Source organism: Ceratotherium simum, chromosome 8 (assembly GCF_057802395.1).
Source record: "Ceratotherium simum simum isolate JZ-2026a chromosome 8, ASM5780239v1, whole genome shotgun sequence".
NCBI lineage: Eukaryota > Metazoa > Chordata > Mammalia > Perissodactyla > Rhinocerotidae > Ceratotherium > Ceratotherium simum.
The window spans coordinates 82,754,585-82,781,261 of record NC_141907.1 but is presented as its reverse complement, the minus strand read 5'-3'; the positions used below and the strand labels follow the sequence as shown (position 1 = coordinate 82,781,261).

The 26,677-nt window shown below is 38.5% G+C and overlaps 2 protein-coding genes across 7 annotated transcripts in view; one reads left to right on the top strand and one right to left on the bottom strand.

The window, feature by feature from the left end:
• Nucleotides 1-1,699: 1,699 nt before the first annotated feature.
• Nucleotides 1,700-26,487, top strand: LAMTOR3 (late endosomal/lysosomal adaptor, MAPK and MTOR activator 3). 6 transcript variants are annotated; one of them, XR_015552968.1, is made up of 8 exons: nucleotides 1,700-1,844; nucleotides 2,114-2,159; nucleotides 5,011-5,045; nucleotides 10,812-10,870; nucleotides 12,109-12,242; nucleotides 13,345-13,408; nucleotides 18,481-21,765; nucleotides 21,984-26,487. XR_015552968.1 is itself a non-coding variant. In XM_087434639.1 (7 exons), exons 2-7 carry the CDS (start codon nucleotides 2,151-2,153, stop codon nucleotides 18,501-18,503), a joined length of 324 nt encoding a protein of 107 aa, XP_087290765.1. In that variant the 5' UTR covers nucleotides 1,700-1,844; nucleotides 2,114-2,150; the 3' UTR covers nucleotides 18,504-26,487. The 6 variants fall into 6 exon arrangements, 3 of the variants coding, with proteins under 3 accessions (XP_087290765.1, XP_014643397.1, XP_087290764.1); XR_015552969.1 differs by having other exon boundaries at nucleotides 18,481-22,078; nucleotides 26,126-26,487; XR_015552967.1 differs by having other exon boundaries at nucleotides 18,481-26,289; nucleotides 26,375-26,487.
• The window catches only part of DAPP1 (dual adaptor of phosphotyrosine and 3-phosphoinositides 1), a 49,381-nt gene continuing 46,051 nt past the window's right edge, over nucleotides 23,348-26,677 (bottom strand). The window contains exons 8-9 of the mRNA XM_004430994.3: nucleotides 26,399-26,486; nucleotides 23,348-25,063 (exon numbers count right to left, since the gene is read on the bottom strand). Coding sequence (XP_004431051.1) covers nucleotides 24,995-25,063; nucleotides 26,399-26,486 — 157 coding nt within the window. The 3' untranslated portion in view covers nucleotides 23,348-24,994. The remainder of the gene's footprint in view (nucleotides 25,064-26,398; nucleotides 26,487-26,677) is intronic.

Below are 26,677 nucleotides of genomic sequence, written 5' to 3'. Positions count from 1 at the left end.
ACATTAGAATGCATTCAGGGGGCCGGCCCAGTGGTGCAAGCAGTTAAGTGCACGCGCTCCGCTGCCACGGCCGGGGGTTCACCAGCCCGGATCCTGGGCGCGCACCAACACACCATTTGTCAAGCCATGCTGTGGTGGCGTCCCATATAAAGTGGAGGAAGATGGGCACGGATGTTAGCCCAGGGCCAGTCTTCCTCAGCAAAAAGAGAAGGATTGGCAGATGTTAGCTCAGGGCTGATCTTCCTCACCAAAAAAAAAGAATGCATTCAGAAGTAAAACAGAAGATGTTAGTGTCAGATCAAAGACTCAACCGTATCGTGGTCTGCAGTGGTACATCACTCAAGATTTTTTGAACAGCAGTAATGTGTGCTGTTTTAGGAAAGTTTATCTAGATGTTATTAAGTAGCTATTAATATAGTCTTGCTGAATAGAATAATGGTTTGAATGAAGAATTGAAAAAATATAGATGCAAAAATCGCCCTCAGGGAAGAACAGAGGACATGAAGAAGGAAAAAGCAAACGTGATACCTGCCTAGTCGAATCACGGAACCGCGCAGACACAGATAAGGAGAAATAGGTTTATCGGAGAAGTGTTTAGAGCATTTGAGTTACAGCTGACAGTAAGACATGTTATGTGGAAATATCCAACATCCAACAAGCAGCTGAAAATGTGAGCCTAGAGCTCAGATGAAAGGTACAGATTTAAGACCCGCATTCTCAGTGGAAAGAGAAAAATAGCAGAGAAATCCAAGACGAGATTTAAATGCCATTATCTAAAGAGTTAGGAGACTAGAATGGGTGAGGACCTAAAATAACTAGTGCAGTGTCCCAGAAGCTAAGAAATGAAAAGGTTTAAATAAGAAAAAGGAAATTGATCTTCAATGATGTCAGTTGCCATGGAACTGCCAAGTTCACTTGTAACGATTAGGAGGTCATTTGTAACACTTGAAAGCTTTGTAGTTTACCATTTCATCCTCTTAAGGATAACTAGGAATTAAGTATCCAACTCTTTCACCACGTCTGGGCTAGAGTTAATTCCTTTTGCACTCCTATTTTTAGGAATTGGAGCTGAAGATCAGTGTAAGCAAGTTTCCATAGACTTCATTTTCCTACCACCTACTGTAAGTTTGTGTTAAATGTGCAAACCAGCAAGGCACCAAACCAAAAATAATATGGGCAGTCCTTGGAAGGCACAACCTTCTAAGTCAAGAGCCAATGAAAGAAGGTTGTCCAGTATCTGCATGTGTTAAAAGTGGAGGCCGGAGGTGCACACACAACCGGGAGAACGCCACACAGCCCAGAGCTCCTCGATCCAGTCTTGACGAGGCCTTGAGTGAGAGCACATGGTGACACCCAAGAGAAAGCCAACAGAGACTAGGAAGTTGGGGTCAGAAACCGATTGACCTGGGCTTCTGATCACCGGCAATCTGCTGCTTGCTGTTCAGCTTGTAACACCATCCCTTCAAATTGTTTTACTTACAAGAAGTTTTCACATAACGCGCCCTGAAAAGCTAATGAAATTTATGCACCCTCTCCGCACAAAAATGTCTTCTTGCAGGCATTATCCGGGGGGCTTTAGGGCCCGGCGGTCTCGTAAGAATCGTCTATGCAACGGCCGACGTCCCGACGTCTGCGCAGGCGCAGGCAGCAGCCCGCGGAGGGCGGGGCGCCAGTGCGGCCGCGCCCACCGGAAATCTCAGGTCCCCGGGGGTTGGAGGCGTAGGAACTGCTTCCTGGAGCACAGAGGCCGTCAGAAATCATGTGACGACGGCTCTCCGAGGAAGCTGTCTGTGAGGCTGTTCCTGAAGTGACAGCGGAGAGGACCGGGCAGCCTAGAAAGCCAGGTAACTGGAGCCCTTTGTCCTGTGCCCAGTGCCGGGCCCCTGGCCCTCTCCCTCGGGCCTGGGTCTCGGGGGAAGAGGGTGGAGTGGCTGAGGGGGGTGCCCGGCCTCCCGGCGGCTGTCTGGGAGCTCCGACTCCCTTCGGCCTTCCTGGTCCGGGCCGGAGCCGCGCCCTCCCGCCTGGGCTGCCGAGCGCCGGCCCCGCTCGTTAGGCCGGGGTGGGGAGGGCGAGGCTGCCGTGGGCAGAGAGTCACCAGGAACTTCTCTTCCAGGCGTGGAGCTGGACCCTGCGGGAGGAAGGGGCTCGTCATGGCGGATGTGAGTTAACGCCCCGCCCGGGGCAGGAGAGGGTGGGCGTTCGGAGGAGGCTCCTGGGCGCGCAGAGGTAGCGCTTCCCAAGTAGCAGTTGCTGTCGTTTTAGCGCTCCCCTCGTTATTTCCTCCGGAATCTGGAGCGAGTGCCTAATACGAATAGATTCGCGGGGTCCTGAGTGCCTGCTGGAGTCGAGGTGGAGGAACACTCAGGTGCTTGAGATCGGGAAAATTGTATTCTTCCCGCTCCCCTGTTCTGGGGCGGAAGAGGGGCTCTGAATGTTTACTATTTGAATTTCTAAACGATGGTTTGCTGCTCTGAATCTTCTTTTCCAGCAAGTGGTCATGATGTCTCTCTAGGTTCATTGTGGCAATTTGAGATGATTTCTAGTTGATGTCTCTTTAAAAGCACAGCGATAAAACCGAAATTCTAAGTGTAGGGAATTTAATTGTACTAGTTAGTAGGAACAGCAGAGAATTAATACTCCTACTACTGTTTATGTTTATATTTTACATCCTGTTATTATTTTGCCTACATGCTAGGTATTCTTCTAAACATTGAACATATACTCTTTAATTCTTACAACAACTTTTATGAGGTAGCACTATTATTATTCTTGTGTTGCAGATGAAAATGCTAAGGCACAGAAGATCAAGTAACTTGCCTCAGGTTATACAGCTAGTAAGTTGTGGAGTCAAGATACCAACCCAGGCAGTCGGGCTCCAGAGTCCATGCTCTTGACTACACTAAAGGGTCATTCAACATTAATATGAAAGTGATTTTTCTTTTTAGGTTACAAGGTTATGTTTCAACATTTAGCAACTTTTTATGCCTTTATCACTCCATTTTTGGGTGTCTTCCATTATATATACATATATATATATATATATATATATTTTTTTTTTTTTTGTGAGGAAGATTGGCGCTGAGCTAACATCCATTGCCAGGCCTCCTCTTTTTGCTGAGGAAGATTAGCTCTGAGCTAACATCTGTGCCCATCTTCCTCTATTTTGTATATGGGTTGCTGCCACAGTATGGCTTGATGAGCAGTGCGTCGGTCCACACCCGGGATCTGGGCCACTGAAGCACAGTGCGCGAACTTAACCACTATGCTGGCCCCCCATTATATTTTTGAGACCTTATTATTCTTCAGGCAGAATCAAATCACTAAATATCTATTGAGCATCTGCCTTGCAAAGGTTGCTGTAATAAGGGCTGTGGGTGGAATAAAGATGATTAAGGTATAATTCTTCTTAAGGGTTTTTAAAGTTTAAAAAAAAGTACTTAGATATGCGTGCATTATAGTGTGAAAATACAAAGGAGAGAGGAATTATATCTGGTTTGTCTTTATCAGGAAAGCCTATTTGGAGTATTTGGTGGTTGAGGTTAGCTTTAAATAATGAGTAGCAATTTTGTTAAAAGTAAGATTGAGAGGGTGAGTATCACTAGTAGAATGAATAGCATAAGCAAAGTTAGAGGGATAGGAAAGGGAAAGGTGTGTGTGGAGGAGCTGGGACCTGTGAGTAGTCCAGTTTGGCTGGAACTGGGCATATGTGTGAGGGAGTGGTAAGAAGCAGGACTGTAAAATTAGTTGTAGACCTTATTGTAGAGAGCCTCAAATGTCTAAAGAATTTGTGCATAGTTCAGTAAACAGTGGAGAGCCATTTAAACATTGCTTCTCAACCTTGGCTGCACAGGGAATCATCTGGGGAGCACCTCCCCAGGCATCAGTGTTTATTTTTATGCTCCCCAAGTGTTTTCCATAACCAGGGTTGAGAAGCACTGCAATTATGGCTTTAGAGAAAGAAAATAATGTGATTATTAGCATTGTGTAGAACTATGTGGGATAGAAACGGGAGACCAGCATACCGTTTGGGAGGCTAGTGCCAATCATAAATAATAAAATGAACCTAAATTATAATGTCAGTTGAAAAAAGGAAGAGATCAGTTTTAAAACATTTGACTTCACAAGTGTTTTAAAAGTAACACGTGAGGTTAGGATTAAATATTACTCTTATGTTTTAAACCCAAATAACAGGATTAGTAGTGCCATTAGTGGAAACAAGAAGAGATTGAGGAAATCTGGATTTCTGATAAAACAAAATGAGTTTTTTTGTGTGTGTTTAAGATGAGAGCAGAGATAAGCTGGTGGTGATAACATGAAATAAAATGAACATTCGGATTTGGAGAATAGTAGGGATTAGAGACAAATATCTGATTTACTTGTGTGGAGCTCATAATTGATACCTGGTTGTCAATGAAATTCCCCAGATGAGAGAGCGAGATGAGACAACGTAAAATAGTCTTCTATTTCTTTAGTCCTAATTAGGTTCCATGCTAAACAGTTGACACACATTATCATTTATCTTTAGTCATGTGAGGAAACTGAGTTTCAGAGAAGTTGATTAACTTACCCAGGATCATTGAAGTGATGTTAGAAAGTCTGTCTATGGACATGGAAAGATGTTCACAATATATTCTCAAGTGAACACAACAATAGCAACAGGTTGTAAAATAGTGTGAAAATTATCATCTAATTTTATAGCTAATCTGTATTTGTCTTTCCCATTTCCAGATATGCGAGTCACTTTACATGCATCTTCTCAATAAACTTGAAAAACAATCGTGTGACATAGGTTCTATGATTATCCCTTCTCAACAAATAATCAAACTGAGGCTTAGAGAAGAAGGTTAGTTAACTTGTCCATGTCACACAACTAGTAAGTGTCAAAATCAGAAACAGAAAGAACACAAGCAAGAAAGGTTGTGAATGATGACTTAAGGTACCTGGACTGTGGATAGGACAGTATCTAGAGAACCAGTTCAAGGCGTATTGATTTTTTATATTCTCTTTCAGGATCTAAAGCGATTCCTGTATAAAAAATTACCAAGGTAAAAAATTACTAATTTGTTATTAAATAAATTCTGCATAACATATGTTGATTTTATGTAGTATTTTGTTTCTGTTTATTTTAGACTAATATTATGTGTATATTATGTTATTATTTAGCACTTTCAAATACCTAACATAACTCTAGGTAGCACAAGAGATGTCCATTGAATTTGCAGGTAAGTAACATGAGGCCTAGAGAAGTTATGTGATTTGTCTAAGGTTAAACAGCTAGTGAATGCCAGAGGGGTAGAGCTCAGATTTCTTGCCAATTTTAGAGTTCTTTCAAATATACTATCATAGGGCCGGCTCCGTGGCTTAGCGGTTGGGTGCGTGCGCTCCGCTGCCGGCGGCCCGGGTTCGGATCCCGGGTGCGCACCGAGGCACCGCTCCTCCGGCCGTGCTGAGGCCGCGTCCCACATGCAGCAACTAGAAGGATGTGCAGCTATGACAGGCAACTATGTACTGGGGCTTTGGGGGAAAAATAAATAAATAAAATATTTTAAAAAATATATATATATATATATATACTATCATAGCAGTTTACTGGATTATACTTTGAAGTAGAGTAATTGTAAGGGAAAAACCTTAAGAACTTGCCTTTACTTTTAATATTGATTTTAAGACCTAATTGCCGAGTCTTTGTAACCCGAAAATCCTAGACTTAGACAGCAGTTCATACTTGGAAAAATCGCAAGGCTTTCTTTTGCCTGCGTACAGTCCATTTGATGCACCATTTTATAAATTAGGCTCTTGTGTTGAGGACAGCACAGTTCCTTTTAGATATTTTACTGATTCAAAGGACTGTCACTTTAGTTGAATTAAAATTCATATTTAGTTTACTGTAAAAATGATACCTGCAAGTTAAGGGCATGAGAGAGAGGACTATAACTTGAGACATCCATTTTCACATTCCAGAATAATTCAATAACGTTTGAGGTAATATAGCAGAATATGTGATGTGAGATCCTTTTTTTATTTCTTATCCTCCAAATCTGTTTGAAGTTAAAAAGGTTTTAGATGTCACTTTATTTCTGTGCGTAGGAAAAAAACACTCTGGATTTTTGCCTGAATTGTTTGGTGGGGTTTGCCAGTTAGCTTGTGCCTTTACTCTGATTACAGACCACTAGAAATTAATGACATTATTTTCTGGTTTTATTATATCTATATTTTTCTTTTATATTCAGGAAGAAACACTATTGAAGTGTTAAGTAATTGTTACCATTGATTTTTTGTTAATGCAATACTTAAATTCATTTTTATTCTCTTCCTAGTATTGGCAAACTACAAAGGCAAGCTGCTGATTCTGTTCTCAACCTAATGATTACCAATACAGGCAGTCCTACTTTGCGCAGTAGTGCAGGGGCATAGAAATGGCCATACAAGCTGAAAGTGTCCAAAGCAATTTTAGTAAGCAATGGGAAAAATGACAGTTGTTTTGTGACCTTTAAAAAATTTTGTCTAAACATTAAAACCTTGCAGGGGCCAGTGTGGTGGTATAGTGGTTAGGTTTGCACACTCCGCTTCGGCTGCTTACAGATTCGGAGGTTCAAATCCTGGGTGCAGACCAATGCACCACTCATCAAGCCATGCTGTGGCGGCATCCCATATACAAAATAGAGGAAGATGGGCACAGATGTTAGAGCTAATCTTCCTCAGCAGAAATAGGAGGATTGGCAGTGGATGTTAGCTCAGCCTGTCTTCCTCACCAAAAAAAAAAAAACAGAAAAACCTTTCATATTGTTGGTTATATTTAGGGGAATGAAAACAAATGCTAAAACTAATATTTGTTTAATACACTATAATTTAAAACAGTAGAAACGTGAGAATTAGAGTGTTTATTTGTTTGTAAAAAACTTAACCGAGTGTAGTTTGAACAGTGTTTGCCTGCTTCTTTTCATATACCTTAAGACATATGAAAGGTATATCCTTAAGATAAGGAACAGGCGTCTTTTCTGTGTCTTGGCAAATTGGCTTACTCCTTTCTAAGTTTGGACCAGCTTACAACATTTTGTCCTGTCTACTTTCAATGCTGTGAAATATCTCTGAGAGTTCCTTTAATGTAGTTTTTTTGCCAGTGTCACTTCCTCTGCTACATCTTCATCCTTTTCATCACAGCCACTTTCCTCATTTATGTCAATAAATTTGCCTTCGCTGAGTTCCTCTGGCTGCACATCTAGTGCACAACAGTGGCAGTGTCAGCATTCCCTCAGCCAGCTATTTCTTTTGTAACTTCGTTTACTTTCTATTTGAATTCCACTTCCAGCATTATAACTTTTCATTTCTTTGCTGTATTTCATCTTTATTGGCCAGTTCCCTATTTCAGTTATTTATTTATTTTTTTTTTGATGTCACATGGTTTATCACTGGAAGACAGGGAGATAACAAAACTATATGCTTTGCTATCTCTGCATAAACTGAATAATAGATGCTCAGTGACCAACACACTTTGAAAGAAGTGATGTGATTGGTTGCCGATCACAATGTGCATCTGTTATTTACAAAGTTATTTACATAGTGATTTGTGAACAGAAGAGTTAGTGAAGTTTGTGCTTTATACAGTTACTCAGTTAATATACCGTACTTACTGAAATTTGACCCATGCTGTTGGGAGAAGTGGTGGTATTTAACTAAACTGTAGTAACCAAAAGTTGTCCATATTGGAAACATATAAAATGAGTGCTTTCTGTATTTACCTTGTTGGAAGTTTAGCATATTGAAAGGATGCTAAAATTGGCCGGCAGGAAGGGGTGGGAATACCACACTGGCAACAAAATACAGGAACAGAAGCAGAATTGATATTTATAAAAACAATGAAAATCTTCCGTAATAAAAGGAAAGGGATTAGTACCATGTGTTGTTTTTTTTTTCTCTGTAAAGACCAAGGCCAGTTTGATTCATATGCATGACCTTTCTTGAAAGTAGGCTTGTTGCATCCCAAGAGCTAAAAGAATGAAGAAATAATAATATTTAACACTTATAAAGTAAAGTAGTAGAATATACAGTTTGATTTGTTACTAGATGTATGTAAAGTTAAGGGATCTGGACACAGGCAGCCTGGCTTCAGAGCTGTGGGTCCATGCTTTTAATTGTTGTACTGCTGTTCCTCTCAGCAACTAAGTGAGACAGCTGCAAATATTGATGGAATGTGTTTTTGTTCATTTTTTTATTTTCTATTAAATATAGTTCTTGGACTTGTACTTTAAAATCTAGTTGTGACCCAAAGCAGTCTCAGGCTATAAGAGTCACAACTGTACGTGTTTTAAAATAACCAAATGTTTCATCATTATTTGAATAAAACTAAGTATGTTTTTGATTACTAACATAATATTTGCTTTTTTGGAATAAAAATGTTTGTTATAGTAAGCTTAAGATTTAGACTTCTGCAGAATATTGCATAAAATTTAATTTATTCCTTCTAAAAGTATAATGTACTTATTAATGCATCATAGTTATTTTCAATTATTAATAAAATCTATTCATGTTATTTTTTGTTCACTATGTGTAGAATTGGAAACACCTTTTATATTTGTGACCTGATTTCTTTAAATGGGTTATTAAGTATGTGAGTGATTTTTCTACTTTGTTGGACATTTTTCTGTGAAGTTGAAATCCATTAACAAGAAAGTCCTTTTTTTTTCTAATTCCTCTTTTAAATTAATTACCATGAAAATAAGAAAAAGGAAGCTACGTATGGTGACACAAATATTTCTAAACATTTTTGTAGTACTCTTTCCCTGTTTTTTAATTTGCTTATTTTTTGAGTAGGCAATACATTCTTAAAGTTCAAGATGCAAAAGTTAACTGAAGGACGGAAAGTGAGAAGCTTCCCATCCCTGCCCTCCAGCCACAAGTTCCCATCTCAGGGGCACTCTTGGTTACCTTCAGAGAGATTTTATGCACCTGTAAGCAAACATGTATATAAGCACACATATTTACACATATACGCATTTGTCTTAGTTCAAGCTGCTATAGCAAAGTACCATAGACTAGATTTCTTATAAACACTCAAAATTTATTTTTCACAGTTGTAGAGGCTGCAAGTCTGAGATCAGGGTGCCACCATAGTTGGTTTCTTGTGAGGGCCCTCTTCCTGATTGCAGGTTGCAAACTGCTCATATCCTCACTCAGTGGAAAGAGGGCTAGCTAGCTCTGGCCTCTTATAAGGACACTATCCCATTCATGAGGTCTCCACCCTCGTGGCATAATTACCTCCCAAAGGCATCCAGATACCATCCAGATACCATCACATTGGGATTAGGGTTTCAACATAAGAATTTTGGGGGTGACATAAACATTTAGTCCATTGCAACATATACAGACACACACCTACTCAAGCTTTTACATAGATTGTTGCTTCTTGTACACACTATTAAAGACTTTTTTCGCTAGACACTATAACTTTGAGGTCAGTCCTTCTGAGTACATAAAGAGCTGCTGCTTTGTTTTTTATGGCTGCAGAGTACTCCATTCATTGTATATGTATGTTGCAACTTATTTAACTTGTCCTTCTTGGTGGACGGTTAGGTTTCTAATCGTTTTCTATTTCAAGCAGTGTTGATGTTGATGACTGCACAAAGTAATTTGTGTGTGTACAGGTAGCTGTAGAATATATTCTGATATAATCTAGTTTTTAACTTAGAAAAATATATTTGTTTTATGTATTAATTTTATAGAGTATGCTTTAATCTATAGATAATTTCAAGATTGAATAATAATAGAAAATAATACCAGTAAATATTTATACACAGTTGTTTCATCATTCTTGTTTTTAATGTGAGACAGATAAATGGTTTTGTGTGTAACATTTTCTCCTCAAATTTTAATAACACTTCTCTGACTTAAAAGTTTTTGACAATGGGATTTTTAAAAAATTTAATTTCAGTATCTTAAGTTAATATTGAATATTCCTCATTCCTAAGTTAAAACATTAAGATTAACACAATAAGGAAGGGATAACTCTGGGTGATAGCAGGAACATTGAACATATTTCTGAGTTGCTATCTACAGTTATTACAAGATAGTTACAAGGCTATAGATTTTGTGTAAATGTTCAAGTTTGAGACTGTTTTCCCACTGTAGTTAACACTTTACTTTTGTGCTTTAGGGATTCTCACTAATAATTTAGTACTTAAACTACAGTGGTAAATTACGTCATTGGTGTGCACAGATGGCACCCTGATGTTAATTAATAATAATTAATATTTTTGTATGTTAAGTGTGTACCAGCCTCTACTTTACATGCATTATTTTATTAAATTTCACAATAGCCAAGTGAGATTGTTGACTGGGGCTTAGAGTTCTTTATAATTGGTCCAAGGTAGCCTTTAAGTTTGGTGAAGGCAGAGACTCTGTCTGTTTTTGCTTATCATGGTATCATAAATATTATGTGCTACAGACGCTAAGCACTTGATATTGGAATAAACGAGAGGAAGTAACAAGTCTTTCTTTTTGTCACTGTAACCACTGCTGATAACCTCTCATACTTTTGTAAACCATGGAATGATAATTAGCAATTTTAATGAAGAATGAGCTGTTTTAGATCTTCATCGATAAACTACATAAATTTGTAAAGATTATAAACATGTAAGTAATACACATTTGTTCCATTTCTAGAAGAGTTTTGGCAAACACATTATAGGAGCTTATGATATCAGTAATTGACTTTCCATGGTTTTTCAGTAATATACAGGAAAATTACCATTATGACTTTGGGGTACATATTTTGAGATAATGTTTTATAATATTTTAACTTTTTTTGTTTCTAGTGTTGAAGGGCTTCATGCTATTGTTGTGTCAGATAGAGATGGAGTGCCTGTTATTAAAGGTAAACTGAGCACTTTCATGCCAGTGTCATTTTTGCTTTTGAATAAAAATGTGTTTATATCTCAATAGTGCAGAAGGCAAGCATATAGGACCTATTTCATTAAGTTCAGGAGATGGTCTTAGTTTGGGGGGAAATGTTTGCTTTTGTATGTTGCAGGCTGGGTTGGAACTTATAACTTATTACATGTCAGATATATCATGTTAACATCCAGAGTTTAAGCATGGATTTTTCACAGGCCCAGTTTCCCATGAAAGATGTTTTATGGTGTAATGTAAACCGTTAGTAAATCTAAGTGATGAGACTGGGCATGTATGCAGCTGGGTATATTATACACAAAGACTCCCTGCAATATATACTTTTTATTAATATCGCTAGTAGTTTTAAGATAAGCATCCATGCATTTTAATCAACATATATTGATTGTTTAGAATTGAAAGGAAGTTTATAAATCACCTAATTTAGTTCTTCCATTTTATAAACCAAGATGATTTAAGTGCAAAGAGTACATTGTCAGCCAAACTTGCACGAGTCAGTGGCAAGATAATAATAGAACCCGTCATCTCATAATGTGTGGTCCATTGTGCTTTCTATCCCACCGTCAGACATGGGTGGCCATGGGCAAGGCACTTGCCTTTTTCCTATGTTTTGTAATGAGGGCTTTGAACAAAATAATCTCAGAGGTTTTTCCAGCTCTAATGTTCTTTCTGAGGATCTCTGTGTTAAAGCCTTAAGCTCTACACTTATTGGTACAACTGACTCCATTCAGACCTTTTAATGAGTGAAAGAAACTTAAAACAGATGACCAGCTGCAGAATTAATAATATCTATAAGTGATACTACTGTGGGTTTTATGAGCCCAAAGGTTTTTGAAGCTTTTTTCATTACTTTATTCTAGCTTGACTCTTAGTTAACTAGAATATTCAATTTATTAAATGTACTGATTAATCTGTGTTTTAAGGTAGATATTAAGAAAATATAAACATTTAGTATTCTTTTAAAAATAAAAAAAATTGTGAGAATCAGCATTTCTTCTGTTAGTTATGGTCACTCAACTTCCAGTTATCAGTTTTTTCCACCTAAATTGGTGAGCCTCAATTAGTGATATGATTTTCAATATTGTGAAGCATAACCCTTGTGCTTGATTTTTTTACAGATTTATGTAAAAAAAGAAGGTGCTGTAAATCTTCTCCCGACCATACCCAATGCATAATTTTTATTTAAATCATTTGTACTTCCAGTGGCCAATGATAATGCTCCCGAGCATGCTTTGAGACCTGGTTTCTTATCTACTTTTGCCCTTGCAACAGACCAAGGGAGCAAACTTGGACTTTCAAAAAATAAAAGTATCATCTGTTACTATAACACCTACCAGGTAAGTTCATCATTATCGAATGGTTTACTGATTGCCACTATTGTTTTTATGTCTTCTATATAAAATAGTTTGTGTTATCATTCTAAATTTTAGTTTTGAAGGGGATGGAATTTTAAAATCTTAGCCTTCAAATTGGTTATGTTAAACTTTAGTAACTTTTTTCACATTTTATACCAAGAATTAATTAATATGGAAAAGTAGTTAAAAAGATTTAATAATAATGTACATGTTATCCTAAAAAGAGTAAGTCAGGTCACTATTACCTCCAGTAGATGGTGCCCTTAGCTTAACAACTGTGATTTCTCAAATGACACACTTGTTGTTGTTGTTGTGACAGATGAAAAATTTCTCTTGAATCAAGTGATAAGTATTTGTTATTGCTGCTAATTCTTTCATTTGGTTTGGAATATATATATAAAATCAATGATATTATTAATAGTGGGAATGAAATTGGTTGCTACATACCTTTTGATCTCCAGCTGCATTTTCTTCTGTATAATAAATTAATCACTTCTGCTTTAGAGCAGTGTTTATCAGAGTATGCTTCATATACTACTGATGTTTTATTTTAAAAGTTATGTATTTTAATGTGTATTAGGCGAAAGATAAGCAACCCATCTGACCTTTAATTTCACTGATAAGGATTAGGTTGAAGCTAGGGTTTTTAAAAAGATAGATGATTTAAAATTAATTTAAATTAATTTAATTATAGTAGGACACAGGAGGGAGAAAAATCATGAAGATATGACTATTTGAATAATTGAGAAATACTGCCTTTGCCATTTAATTATCAGTTATTTATTAAGCTCCTACTATGTAATTGACTGGGCTTTAGAGATAAAAAAAGATGAAGACGACACAGTCCCACCTTCAAAACTTTCCAGGCTAAGTAGTATTGATGTCTCTAAGAGATATCAGTAACTCTGCTTTATGGAAATATTTATTTTCAGCTCTTTCATATTTCATGATGTAATACAATGATGTTGGGCTAGTATCTTACACATTGACTATTTAAAAATTTTTGAAAGATTAAGAGATTTCATTTGAATTATACTTCCTTTCCACAATACAACGTATTATTTAGATCTCATTTTCTTTTTAGGTGGTTCAATTCAATCGTTTACCTTTGGTGGTGAGTTTCATAGCCAGCAGCAATGCCAATACAGGTGTGTTTTGTCTTAAATATAGCTTTTAATTCTTTATAATACCATTTCTGAACAGTCTAATATGATAGAAATAGTAGATTTAGAGTCAGAAAACCTGAACTCATGGTGCAGCTCCACCATCTATTCCTGGATCTCCAAAAAAGTAACTTCTCTGAGTTCTCTTTTCCGTATCTGTATAATGGAGCTAATATCTGCTTTCTCCATCTTACGGAGTTATTTTCTAGTTCAAATCAGACGGTGTATGGGTAAGTGATCCTTTAATATAGGAAGGAAATTGAAGTTCTCTCTTGAATGCTACATCTTGCTCACATTAAAACAGCTTAAGAAAACAAAAAGAAAGTAGGGAAGATAATCAAACAAAACACATAAAATGATCAAGGATGAGTTGAATTCCATATAGACCAATCTATTAGAATTTTTAAAAATTGAACAATCGTAGGCAAGATGAATGTGATTGAGAATTTAAAGAGTGAATAGGATGAACATATTCACATTCTTCTTGTGGGTTGAAGAATTTGAGCACAAACACGAGGAAGCTGTCCTTTCTGTAAAGGAGAGTAAGATCCCATTACATCCAGTAGCTTTCATGGGGTATTTATGTATAAAATGACAGTATTCAGTTGAATTGTAATTTATTATATCCCTTTTGGATAAAGTGGGATTTTTTTTAACGTCTGTCTCCGTCAGATTTGACTGTTATTTAGGACTGTTATACATTCCTTTTCTGTTTTTTTCTTTCCAAGCTGTTCCAGCATGTTCTATTCCCAGCTATGTAACTGAAGCCTGTCCTTACATGCCTCATCTTTAAAAGGAGAAGGGTAGATTTGATGGTCTATTAGATCTCTTCCATTTCTAAATGTTTTGGAGCTGTACAGTACTACATGTGAAAACACATTTTAAATTCTATAGGATAGTAGTGGTGTCAGTATTTTAAGTATATTAAACCTCAGTTGTGATAATTCACCATCACATGCCAAATCATCAGTTGTTATAAATTATAATAATGTACAGAATTATATTTCAGTACGTAGAACAGTTCCTTGAGAATCCCAGGTGCTTTTAATATTCTGTGAGACAGAGGAAGATCTTTGTGTGCACATAAAAGAAGCAGTATCTAAGGTCTATGTCCTTTCCCTCTGGTAAACTAAGGAGAAGCTGTATGCTCATTTCTAGACTAGTTTGTCTTCCAGATTCATCATTGAACTTCTTTTTAAACATGGAAGTGTATATTTTATACTCCTACCTTTCATCTTTAAAAGTAATTTTTTTATTTGAAATACTTATTTATGCTTTAGCTTTATTCAATTTATAAAATAAATTTGATTATTTTGTTTGCTCAAGATTGAAGCAGCCTATCTACCTTTCTTTTGAAAGTCCATTAAAGTTTGCTCAGGAAAAAAGTGTGCCTTTTTTAGTAAAAGTCATGTGTATTATTTCTGAATCACTGCAGATTTTAAAACAATAAGGTATAAACTAAGGTTTTCCTTTCAAAACTAATAAAATTATAGTGTTTGTAATTCATTTTTTATCTTCCAATAAAAAAATATATTTTTCATTTATCTACTTCAATAATAGATGATGAAAATAAATTTCATAATGAATATGGGTTTTTTAGTTACTTTCTTTAGAATTACAATATTTTGTTTTAGTTACAGGGAATAAACTGTCTCATTTACTTTTTAGTAAGTAAATTTTGACAAGGGGGAATTTAAGTCAAAGACTTTTTCAGGAACATTTTTCTAATGTTCTAATTTTTTAAATCTCTTTGTTTTAGGACTAATTGTCAGCCTAGAAAAGGAACTTGCTCCATTATTTGAAGAATTGAGACAAGTTGTGGAAGTTTCTTAATCTGACAGCAGTTTCGATGTATACCTTATCGTCATTATAACAGACACAATAGCAATCCAGCAATCTTTAGACCACAACAATACTTGTATCCATGTATTCAAGAAAGGGCCCCTTTTTCCACCTTACACTAAAGACAGAACCTATAGATATAATTTATGGACAGATTCATTATCTTTTCTTGTGTAGGGCCTTTTCTTATTTAGTTACATCTGGGGATACTGCAGAAATGGTTCAGTCTATCACAGCTCCCATGGAGTTAGTCCAGTCACCAAATATGGATGAGATTCTATTCAGTGGGTCAGAATCAAAATGGAACCACTTGAACCACTAAGTGCTCCCTATTGTACAATACACCCAGGCTTACAGAACGCGGAAAACCCGTTTTATTGTGAATAATAACGAGGACATATTTTTCTTCATTTTTTTATTTCTTTGCATCGAGTGTAAGGAAGATAAAATGGCATAGTAAAAGTAATAAAATCAGTACAATCACTAACTTTCTTATGTATATATTATTTTGCAGTATAGATGAATATTACTAATTGATTCTTCTCAGAGGGTGCTGCTGTTTAATGAATATGAAAATGATAGCTAATGGTTTTTTCCTCCAGTTTGCTTTCTGTAACCAGTGTTTTAATGTTTGTGTGTTCTTTATAAAATTTAGATGTGGTTCATTATCAGACTCTGTTTCCAATATTAGTATGTATGTAAACATGATAGTACATCTATTTTTTTCATACGTGAGTGTAAAAAGTATTTTTAAAAGTACAGTTTGAACACCATACAGGTTTCTTTTCACAGAATTCTTTCAAAACTTTAAAGAATATAATTAACTTAATTCACTCTTTCAACTGCCCAAATAAGTAGTGAGTATTTCTTATAGGTATTGGTTTTGGGACTGTTTTACCTAGCATAAAGTGTCAATTGGAAAATAGACCTCATCCATGAGGCTCATTAAATCTCTATGAAATTGGTGTCACAGTTCTAGAATATGCCCTTTGTATTCAGGAATGCAGTCCATCATTCGAGGTTATTAGTTTCCTCCTAGGTTCTTTGACAGTTTGTCACTGGTACGATTTAGTACACATGCATCGAGCACCTACTATGTGCCATTCACCGGAGCTGCCACATAGCAAAATTCTGAGAGCACAGTTCACATTTTATTTCTGTGCTCCAGGAGTGCGTTTGACATGGAGTGTGTGCAGAGGCAGTCCCTAGAGTTGTGCAGTGAGGTGGTCGGCCAGGCACTGTGCCTGTTTGCTTCCCTTCTTCACTCTTTCCCTCCCTCCCTTCCTCTTTCCATCCTGTGCAAATATGAGAGTAAATTGTGGTACCTACCTTGAAAGAATTTATAGCTCAGTAAATGAAACAGGTATAGGAAGTGCTGAGATAAAGCTATGGGCAGGATGCTGTAGAAACACAGAATAGGGGCATTTAAATTGGGCAAGAACAACAGGGTTTACAAAGAAATAGAGGTAAGAGAGAGAGTTTACCTGCAGGGAGCTATAAATAGTTAATTGTCACAACCTAATGAGGCACACACCCGTTAGACACACCCATTAAAGTCTAGAATTCTCATTATCTGGATTACTATTTAATAGTGTTCAGGAGATTTTTGCCGATGCAATGATGCATGAAACAAGAAACACTTCTTTTATAAATGAGGTGACCAAAATTTTAATTGCAAGTAATAATAATTATATATCTAAAAACCCATGAAAGAAAACTAATAAATGGAGATATTAACCTTTGTGGAGTGAATACAGCTACTGTTAGGATTTCTGTTTCAAGGTGTATAATAGATAAATTATTCTGTAGTTCATCTGGAAAAATAAGGTGAAGATCTCTTAAGAAATTTTTGAAAAGGTAATATGAAACTAGATTAACTTTGTTGTTGTTGTTGTTGAGGAAGATTAGCCCTGAGCTAACATCAGTTGCCAATCCTCCTCTTTTTGCTGAGGAAGATTGGCCCTGGGCTAACATCGGTGCCCATCTTCCTCTGTTTTATATAGGATGCCGCCACAGCATGACATGACAAGCAGTGCGTACATAGGTCCACGCCCGGGATCCAAACCTGTGAACCCTGGGCCGCCGAAGCAGAGTGCACGAACTTAACAACTACACCACTGGGCAGGCCCCTAGATTAACTATTTTTAAAAGATAATATAAAACTAGATTAGGTGTACAACTAGACAGATCAATGGAACAGACTAACCCAGAAACAGACTTTAGTACATACATATATGAGACTTAAAACGTTTTAAGTATGACATTATAAGTCAGTGGGGAAGGGATTATTCAATAAGTAGGACAGGTCTTTTTTATGCCTTGCTGATGGAAGTGTAAATTGTTATACCTTTTATGTAGGACAGTTTGACATTCTGTATCAAACTTTCAAATGCACATAACCTTTGATCCATTGTATTAGGATTCTCCAGAGAAACAGAACCCACAGACAAAACGATGTTACATTTGGGCACCCCACGGCCAGTCAAGTTGACATAAAATTTACCATCACCCTCAGCCATCACAATTCCACTCTAGATGTTTAATCCTCCGGATGCGTATGGACTTCTGCAAAATTATATATTTGCAACTATATCATTGTAATTTGGTAATATCAAAGGATTGTAAACAACCTAAATACCTTTCATAGTTAGGATGACCGTGTGTTCTATTTTTTCTAACAGTTCCAGTTTATACCTACTGTTCTTGGTGCAACACTTATTAGTGGTCCTTTCAACTCTCAGGTGTCCCACTTTAAGAAATTACATGGTCACCTAATCATAGAGGATTGATTAAATTACTACATTTGACCAGTGGGAAAAAGAGTGAAGAAGACTTCAGGTACTGAGATGGAATGATCTCCAAGACATAATGTTCAGTGAAAAAAGCATGATGTGAAACTGTAGTATGCTACAGTTTATGATAAGAGGAAAAAATATATGTGTTTATACTTGCTTGTATATGATAGACTGTCTCTGAAGATACACAGAGCCTGGTAACGTTGGTGGCCTCCAGGGAGTGGAACTAGGTAGCTGGAGTACAGGGATCCCAGGAGTGAGCCTATTCACTGAAAAAACGTCATTGTACTTTTTTTGTGTGTGTGTGTGTGAGGAAGACCGGCCCTGAGCTAACATCTGATGCCAATCCTCCTCTTTTTTTAGCTGAGGAAGACTGGCCCTGGGCTAACATCCGTGCCCATCTTCCTCTACTTTATACAGGACGCTGCCATAGCATGGCTTAACAAGCGGTGAGTCGGTGCACGCCCGGGATCCGAACCGGTGAACCCCGGGCCGCTGCAGCGGAGCGCGCGTCCTTAACCCCTTGCGCCACCGGGCCAGCCCTGTTCCTTGTACTTTTTGAATTTTTAAATATTCAAATATAATAAAATTAAAAATTAAATAAAATCAGCAAACAACAAAATTTCTAATAAAATGGTGGTGAGGTATTTGGGGAAGAAAGTTTTACCAGTGTTCACCAAAGAAACAGCCAACAGGATGCAGTCGTATTAGATTTATTTCAAGAACTGGTTTACATGATCGTGGGAACTGGTGAGTCCAAAATCGCTAAGGCAGGCCAGAGGCTAGAGAATCTCGGGCTGGGGCTGAGGCTGCAGCCTTAAGGCAGTGTTTCTTCCCTTTGGAAAGCTCAGTTTTGCTCTTAAGGCCTTTCAATTGATTGGATGAGGCCCATCCACTTTATGGAGGATAATCTCTTTTATTTGAATTCAGTGTATTAGATGTATTAAGCACATCTACAAAATACCTGCATAGCAACACCTAGATTCATGTTCGATTGAGTAATCGGGTAGCGTAGCGAAGTTGACGTGTAAAATGAACCTTTGCGGTCTACCCTTGTCAGTTTGGCACCAGTACACATCTTTTTTTTTTTTTTTTGTGAGGAAGATCAGCCCTGAGCTGACATCCATGCCAATCCTTCTCTTTTTGCTGAGGAAGACCGGCCCTGAGCTAACATCTATTGCCAGTCCTCCTCTTTCTCCCCAAAGCCCCAGTAGATAGTTGTATGTCGTAGTTGCACATCCTTCTAGTTGCTGTATGTGAGACGCAGCCTCAGCATGGCTGGAGAAGCAGTGCGTCGGTGCGCGCCTGGGATCCGAACCCGGGCCACCAGTAGCGGAGCGCGCGCACTTAACCACTAAGCCGCGGGGCCAGCCCCCAGTGCACATCTTCTTAAACCATAGTTAATCTCCAATTAAAGACAATAACCAAGTTACACTTCTGTCTAACGTGATACAACTATCCTGCGTACACTGAGAACATTGTCAACCCTTTCCCCAGAGAGGATGCAAAGTCCTTGGGTGATGTTCCCTTTTCTCCTTGATATACTGTAGCTTAAATACAGTAATGTAAGGTTAACCATTATTAATGCAGTTTATGTTAGATGATGAGAGAGGAAAGAAAAATATTTGCTTAATATGTGTGTGTGTAATATATACATACTTGTATATGTACACAAACATTCATAACAAAATAAGGAAGAAATATAATAATCACAGTCCTCATTTTTCCAACTAGGTATGTGGTTGTAGCTGATATTTATAACTACCTTACATTACCCATTCCATAGTCCCTCTGCCCTCAGCAAGCAGCTCAGCTGGTCGTGGTTCTTTGCCTGGTGAGGTGACCCAAACCTTCATTTCTGAAGAATCTGAGCCATTAATTGTCTTGCCTGCACTGAATTTTGTAGTTTTCCGTTGACTTTAGTCACAGAGCTTAACAGTACTAAGATCCCCTAGAGGATCTCCTGTGTTTTGGACATACTCTTTCTTACCTCCATTGTGCAGTAGCAGCCCAATTTCCCCTTAGCAATCAGGATCACTCACCCCAACCAGTACTGTAATTCCCTTCTTTGCCTATTGATTCAGAGGCATGAGGAGCCCAAAGTAGACACGTGGCAGTCCTAAAGTCCAGTGTAATAGAATCATGGTTGTATCCCCTGGTCGAGGCAATCCTCCCTTTGGAACAAAGACCTGTAGACCAGCGGAGCATAAGGATGTGGGGACAGGAAGCAAAAATTATGCCAGGAGGTCACTAGGGGTATATAGTGAGTGGTGCCATGCCCATTTCCACCCCCTTGATTCCTGGACCTGTGAATCCTGGCTATGGGAGAAATAGCACCATATATTGCATGTTGATTTAGAGCATATGTAGCCTCCTGGAAAACATTGCCCCAGCCCTCCAAGGAATTGCCACCTGGGTAGTGCTGTAACTGAGTCTTCAAAAGGCCATTCCACCATTCTATCAAGCCAGCTGCTTCAGGACGATGGGGAACATGGTAAGACCAGTGAATTCCACAAGCAATATAAGAAATATATTTCTTCCAAAATCCAAAGAGGCCCATTAGGCATTGTGCTTCTTTTTTGGTTGTGGGAGGGGCTAGATGCAACAAGTTATCCTTTACCTTAGAAAAGATATCTTGACCTGTCCCACACCACTGGACCCCTCGAATTTCAGTGAAGTAGGAGGCCCCTGAATTTTTGCTAGATTTATTTCCCACTCAGACAAACAAATGTCTTACCAATAAATCTGGTGTTGTTGCTCCTTCTTGCTCACTAGGTCCAATCAGCACAATATCATCAAGGCAATGGACCAGTGTGATGTCTTGTGGAAGAAAAATGTGAACAAGGTCCATGTGGACTAAATTATGACATAGGGCTGAAGAACTGATACCCCTCTGTGGTAGTGAAAGGTGTATTGCTGGCCTTGCCAGGTACAGCAGATTGCTTCTGGTGGTCTTCACCAATCGGTATCAAGAAGAAAACATTTGCCAGATAAATGGCTGCGTACCAGGTACCGGGGGATGTGTTAATTCGCTTAAGCAATGGAATCACATCTGGAACAGTAGCTGCAATTGGAGTCACCACCTGGTTAAGTTTGTGGGAGTCCACTGTCCTTCTCCAAGATCCATTTATCTTCTGCACAGGTCAAACAGGGCTGAAGGAGGATGTGGAGGGACTCACCAGCCCTGCATCCTTCAAGTCCTTGATGATGGCACTCTGAAGCCCCTGCAGAAATGTGGTATTGCTTTTGGTTTACTATCTTCCCAGGTAGAGGCAGTTCCAGTAGCTTACATTTGTCCTTTCCCACCATAATAGCCCTCACTCCACAGGTCAGAAAACCAATGTGAGTATTTTGCCAGTTGCTGAGTATGTCTATACCAATTATGCATTCTGGAATGGGCGAAATAACCACAGGTTCAGGAACCCACCAGACTCACTTCTCTAGTTCCATCCTTGCTTCTGCTGTGGAAAATCCAGTCCCTCTCAACTCCCTTCCACATATTTCTGGGCACCCTCAGAGAACCCTTTACATGTAAGTACTCCTGAAACCAGTTTTCACAATCACTACACGGCACCTGACCATTTCATTTGCTCTTGTTCTCTCTGGGATGAGCTCTGCCCCTCAAACCCTGGCTCTACTGCTGCTGCTGACTGAGAACGTGGGTGCCAGAGGCTGCTGAAGGCTAAGGGCACCATCTTGCCAGCTGTGAGTGTGACACAATTTACTGTCTCAATGTCTGCCCTTGAGACCGTAGTGAAACAGTTTCTTTAGATTTTGCTGAGGGGCTGAATAACAGACAAGAATGTGCTCAGAACCACCCTTTCCCTATAATGGTGTCCATAATCCATCAATAAAACATCAGCACCTCAACCTCTCTACCTTCAGGGGAACTCTTTCTCAAGAAGGCTCTTGGTTTCTTTTAGCTGCCAGTCCGCTAGACCAGAGCTGCTCAATACGTGGTCCACAAACTGGGCTGTTCTGTCAGCAGTATGTGACAAGGTCAGCACAGAAACTCAGAGTAAGTGTTTAAAAACTTACGGTTTCACGTAATAACTTTATGTCTGTAGAACCCGATAATAAAAAATGAGATTATGATGTTTGTATTTTTTACTTCATTTTTCTAATAATTTATTTTTATTGGATTTTACAAAATTCCAGTCTGTCATAGATCAGAAATTTAAAAAAGGAAAATCTGGTCCTTTGCTACAGATGATTTAGGAAACTCTGCTTCACACCATGCCCAGACAGCCTGAATCTGTACTGAGCAGAGCGTAGGCTCGCGCCTGGAACTCTGCGATACAGCGGACTTGGCTGGGAAGAGTTTGCCAACAGTATGGGTTTTCTGCAGCCAACCTGAAGTGGTAGAGAGGGAGCAAAGTAGGACTGATGTTCACCCTGTAATAGTTCTCTTGCTTTCTGCCTGAAACAAGGACACAGTATAACTTCCTGACCCTCAGACCCAGCGTGTGTGAGAGGTGAGGACTGAAGAGCCCACTCTCCTGCATCCCACGTGGGTGGGAAGAGAAAGGCTCTGGCCCACTGAGTGTTCAGACCGCCAGTGGCTCTGGAATAGGGGGCAGGTTGCCCTCAGAGGCTGTAATAGCCATCCACACCATGGGGGTCACTTCCCTGGTCTAGAGGGCGCAGTGCTTCTGTGGGGCATGACATTCCCAGGGGGAATTCTGAGAATAGCTGCTAATCCTTTGGCTGTGTCTTAAGAGCTACTTCCTTATGATAAGCACACACCTGTTGGCAGACAGGGCCTGACACACACCCCACTGGCTATTGTCTCAAACAACCCCATTCTGATCTGCCATTGGCACAAAACATCCTCCGTCGTCTTGGACTTGGAGAAATAGCGGAGGGCCCTTCACCAGGCTCCTTGCAGGAGGTGAAATCATGACCACTTTTCAGGGCTGCTGAGAGCAGGTCTAGCATCTAGCATAGTACTAATTACACAGTGGGTATATGTTAGCTTGCCCTTTTCTCAAAAGCTCGAGAAAATGGCTTTATCCTCGCTGAAGCACACTCTCCACCGTATAGCTTTGCGTGCCTCACTTGTTGTATTCATCTTATTTACTTCTATACATCATCATGTATGTATTTATTATCTTTTCCACATCCAACTAAGAGCTCCTTAAGGACTATATCTTCAACTCTGAATCCCTCTTAGCTCATAGTCTAACCAAAGTGGGTCTTTGTTGCTATTTATGATATTAATCTGTTCTATTTCTTTTAAAGTATAGATATTAAAAATATATTTTAATAGAAAAATAGTACAGGCACAGAAAAATCATGCTCTTTTTAATAAACATAACCAAAGAATATAAATAAACATGCTATATTTTACAAAAAGTAAAAACAATATTACCTACACAAAGAAACACCTTTGGTTCTGAGAAAACAACACATAAAAGCACACATCTCAGTGAGGATCCGTTTGTAACCTCTTACTTGGCAAACTGGACACAATAATTATTTGTTTTATCCCATGTGATACAAACATTACAAAGTACATTACAAACCTTGTTGAAAAACACAAAACTATAATGTCATTTCTGAGTCCTAGATGTTGAAATAACAGAAGAACTTGATTTAAGAAGGTAAGCCTTTGCACGGCAAGAGCAGTGTTCCATCACAGCTTTGTACCGTGACCTTTCCATTTTGGGGCTCTTCCTCCCTTTTATCTCCCTTCAAACCTCAGTCTAAAAAAGCAGTATGAATAAAGATAATAGAAAGGGTTAGAATCTATTCATGAGCTCCAGATGCCAGGATCTCATTCTCCGGTTTGCATCCCCTTACTCTGGTTTGAAAAGGCTGTGCGCCAAACGCGTCATTATACACTGCATGTGCATTTAGTGTTGCTCCCTCAACTGGCAGCAGAAGTTGCTCCTGAATAAGATGCAGGTGTTCAGCGTCTCAGTGCAAAGTGGTTCTTACTTCTCGTGGGCCGACCCTACTGCTCGCTCCGGGAGAGGATTGTTCTAACACACTCTCCTTGAGAAGTCTTTTTCAGGCTGTTTGGGGAAATGTTGGCTGAAGATAACTTAGTGCTTACAAGTGCTCTATTATTGTTATAGTTATAATAATAATTACTATTATAGTTATGATTAGAGTTATAATAATAATTATTATTAAACTACAAGTTATCTACTACTTTATTACTCTTCCTTGATTTATGTTTTCTCACACTTAAAACATTTCCCCCAAAATGATTAAAAGAGATGTTTTTTAGAGTGTGCCTTCCTTTGTCTTTATCATCCTACTCAGTTGCCCATGGGACATTTAGTTCTCACAGGTTTATCATTAGAAGGGCAGGAAGGACCCACTAGATTTCTGAGCCTTCTACCAAGACAAAATAAAATGAAATACAAAAAAATAAATGGAAAACAAACATTTTCCATTTTAGTTTTGGAAATTGTTTTGTTTTGTTATATAAAGGATAAAAAAAGCAAAAACAACCACTGTCCCCCGATCTTTGATGTTTGCTGTCTCGATATACTTTCTGAAGATGCAGCCTAAACCTCAAAGTGTACAGCTGTTTCCTTCCTGATTGACAGCACAACCTGGCTGTCAGACGAGCTGACCATGACACAGAGTGGGACTCCAGGTAATGTCAACCGGCTTGAGGACCACAGTGAGGGAAAACAGAATCCCCCTGTCTGACACTGTCTGTTCTGAGAGTGAGCACACCCGGGTGCCATCAGAACAATGATTGCTGGTATTCTCAAGGAGATGACAACGTCCCGAGGGGTTGCAGTTTTCCGTGAGTCAGCAAATGTGGTGTGTTCTGAAAGGTCCAAGTCAGCATCTGCTTTTGATTTGTTTGTGAAGAAAAATCCTTAGTCAGCTTGGCTGGAGCCTGCTATGGATCACAGCATGAGGGAAGATTCCACGCTGCTCCTGGGCCGGGGCACCCCTTGTGGAGAAAGGTCTATTTAAAGATGAATGACCGGGATCGGATGGTGCCTTCCCCTTGGTCGAGCTGTTTTCTTATTTGAGACTGTAATGAACCACACATACGTATGTATTTATTATTGAGTTAATGAACTCTGGCTTTTAACAAATATTAAATAAAGCATGCTGATTATTAAGGAAACTATGCAACCATAAATTATCACATGCCCCCACCACCACTCAAGTTTCAATCTGGTTTTTTTTTTGTTTTGCATTTTTCTCTAGAGAAATATTTTGAGTAGTTACTAAAACATGTACAAATTGGGAATTGGCCTAATACAGTAATCCATAAAATGCAATAATACTCTTCAATGAATCAAAATGAAGACATAGATCTAAATTTACTGATATGGAAAGATGTTCATAGTATATTGTTAAGTGGAGTGAGCAGGTAAAGAACCCTAGAGAATGATTAAATTTTGTTTTTAAATATTTATTTGCCCAAGGAGAAGACTGAAATTGTGTGCATTTGATATATTTTTACCTTAATTTTTCTATAATGATTATAGGTCACTTGCATATTTATGAAATAAAAAGAATAAAAAATTGATTCATATCTGAGCAAAGGTTTCATATGGCAAAGTATTTCCCATTGAATATCAAACACATTGGAACTGTCTCTAAATGAGGGGTACAGAATATTTATTTGGATTTCAACAGAAAAGACAACAAAGAGCAAAAGTCCCAATATCTAGAAAGGAATATTCAACAAGATTCTATATATAAGCTAATTTCATAAAAAATATATACAAAAAATTGTTTACGTTTGAAAACATTCAGAGTTTCAAGATGGTATCTATAGGAAATTTTGGAAAGCTTTAAGGACATGTTCTTGCCTAACAACTCACTGATTTGCAAACAGATACAAAAAATGTATGATACTGGTAAATTTTAATAAGCACTACATCTTCCCGCTGGGAGGTACATAGAAAGCAGATAAAATAAACCACCTTTTGTTCTTGAACTGCACAAAGTAACATTTACACTGGAAACTAAGCCAAGTTCCACTAGCAAGCTTCCTTCTCTGACAATTTAAAAGGATTTTCCACTATAGAAATATGTCAGCTTTCCTCTGTCTGACCTTCTGGTCCCAAATGTCCTGCTCCAGGCAAAATTGGACCAACCTGCACACTTAAAGGAAAACGGGTAGCCACTCGGGCGCGAGGCCAAGGCTCTGGGGCTGAGAATCCTGCAGTTCCGTCCTTTCTCTTTTACCCCTGTCTCCACCTCGTCCATGTCCCAGAAGAACGAACAGACTATTCTACAAAGCCTGTAAGTAGACAGCCCATTGATTCCCTGGGATAGTCTGACTCTTTCAGTAGAAATATGTTTGAAATCATCAACATGTTATTTCCAGGTACTAGGCAGCCAGAAGACTCACCAATTTCCAGCGTAATATCTTGATCCACTCATCAGCTTCTACTCCTGTCTTTGCACAGAGATAAAATGTCCTGAATGGAAATACCAAGCTGATAAGACAAAAGAAAGAATGTAAGATATTCCAGATGGTTAGTTGAATATATATTAGTTGAACACTAATTAGAGTATTTCAAGGGAAAAAAGAATTGACAAAGAGGCTGGGGACGCAACTTGCAGAACTGGTCTATGCAGAGCTATTCCTGCCAGCACACAGCAGAAACGTCAGGAAGTTGTAGATTCA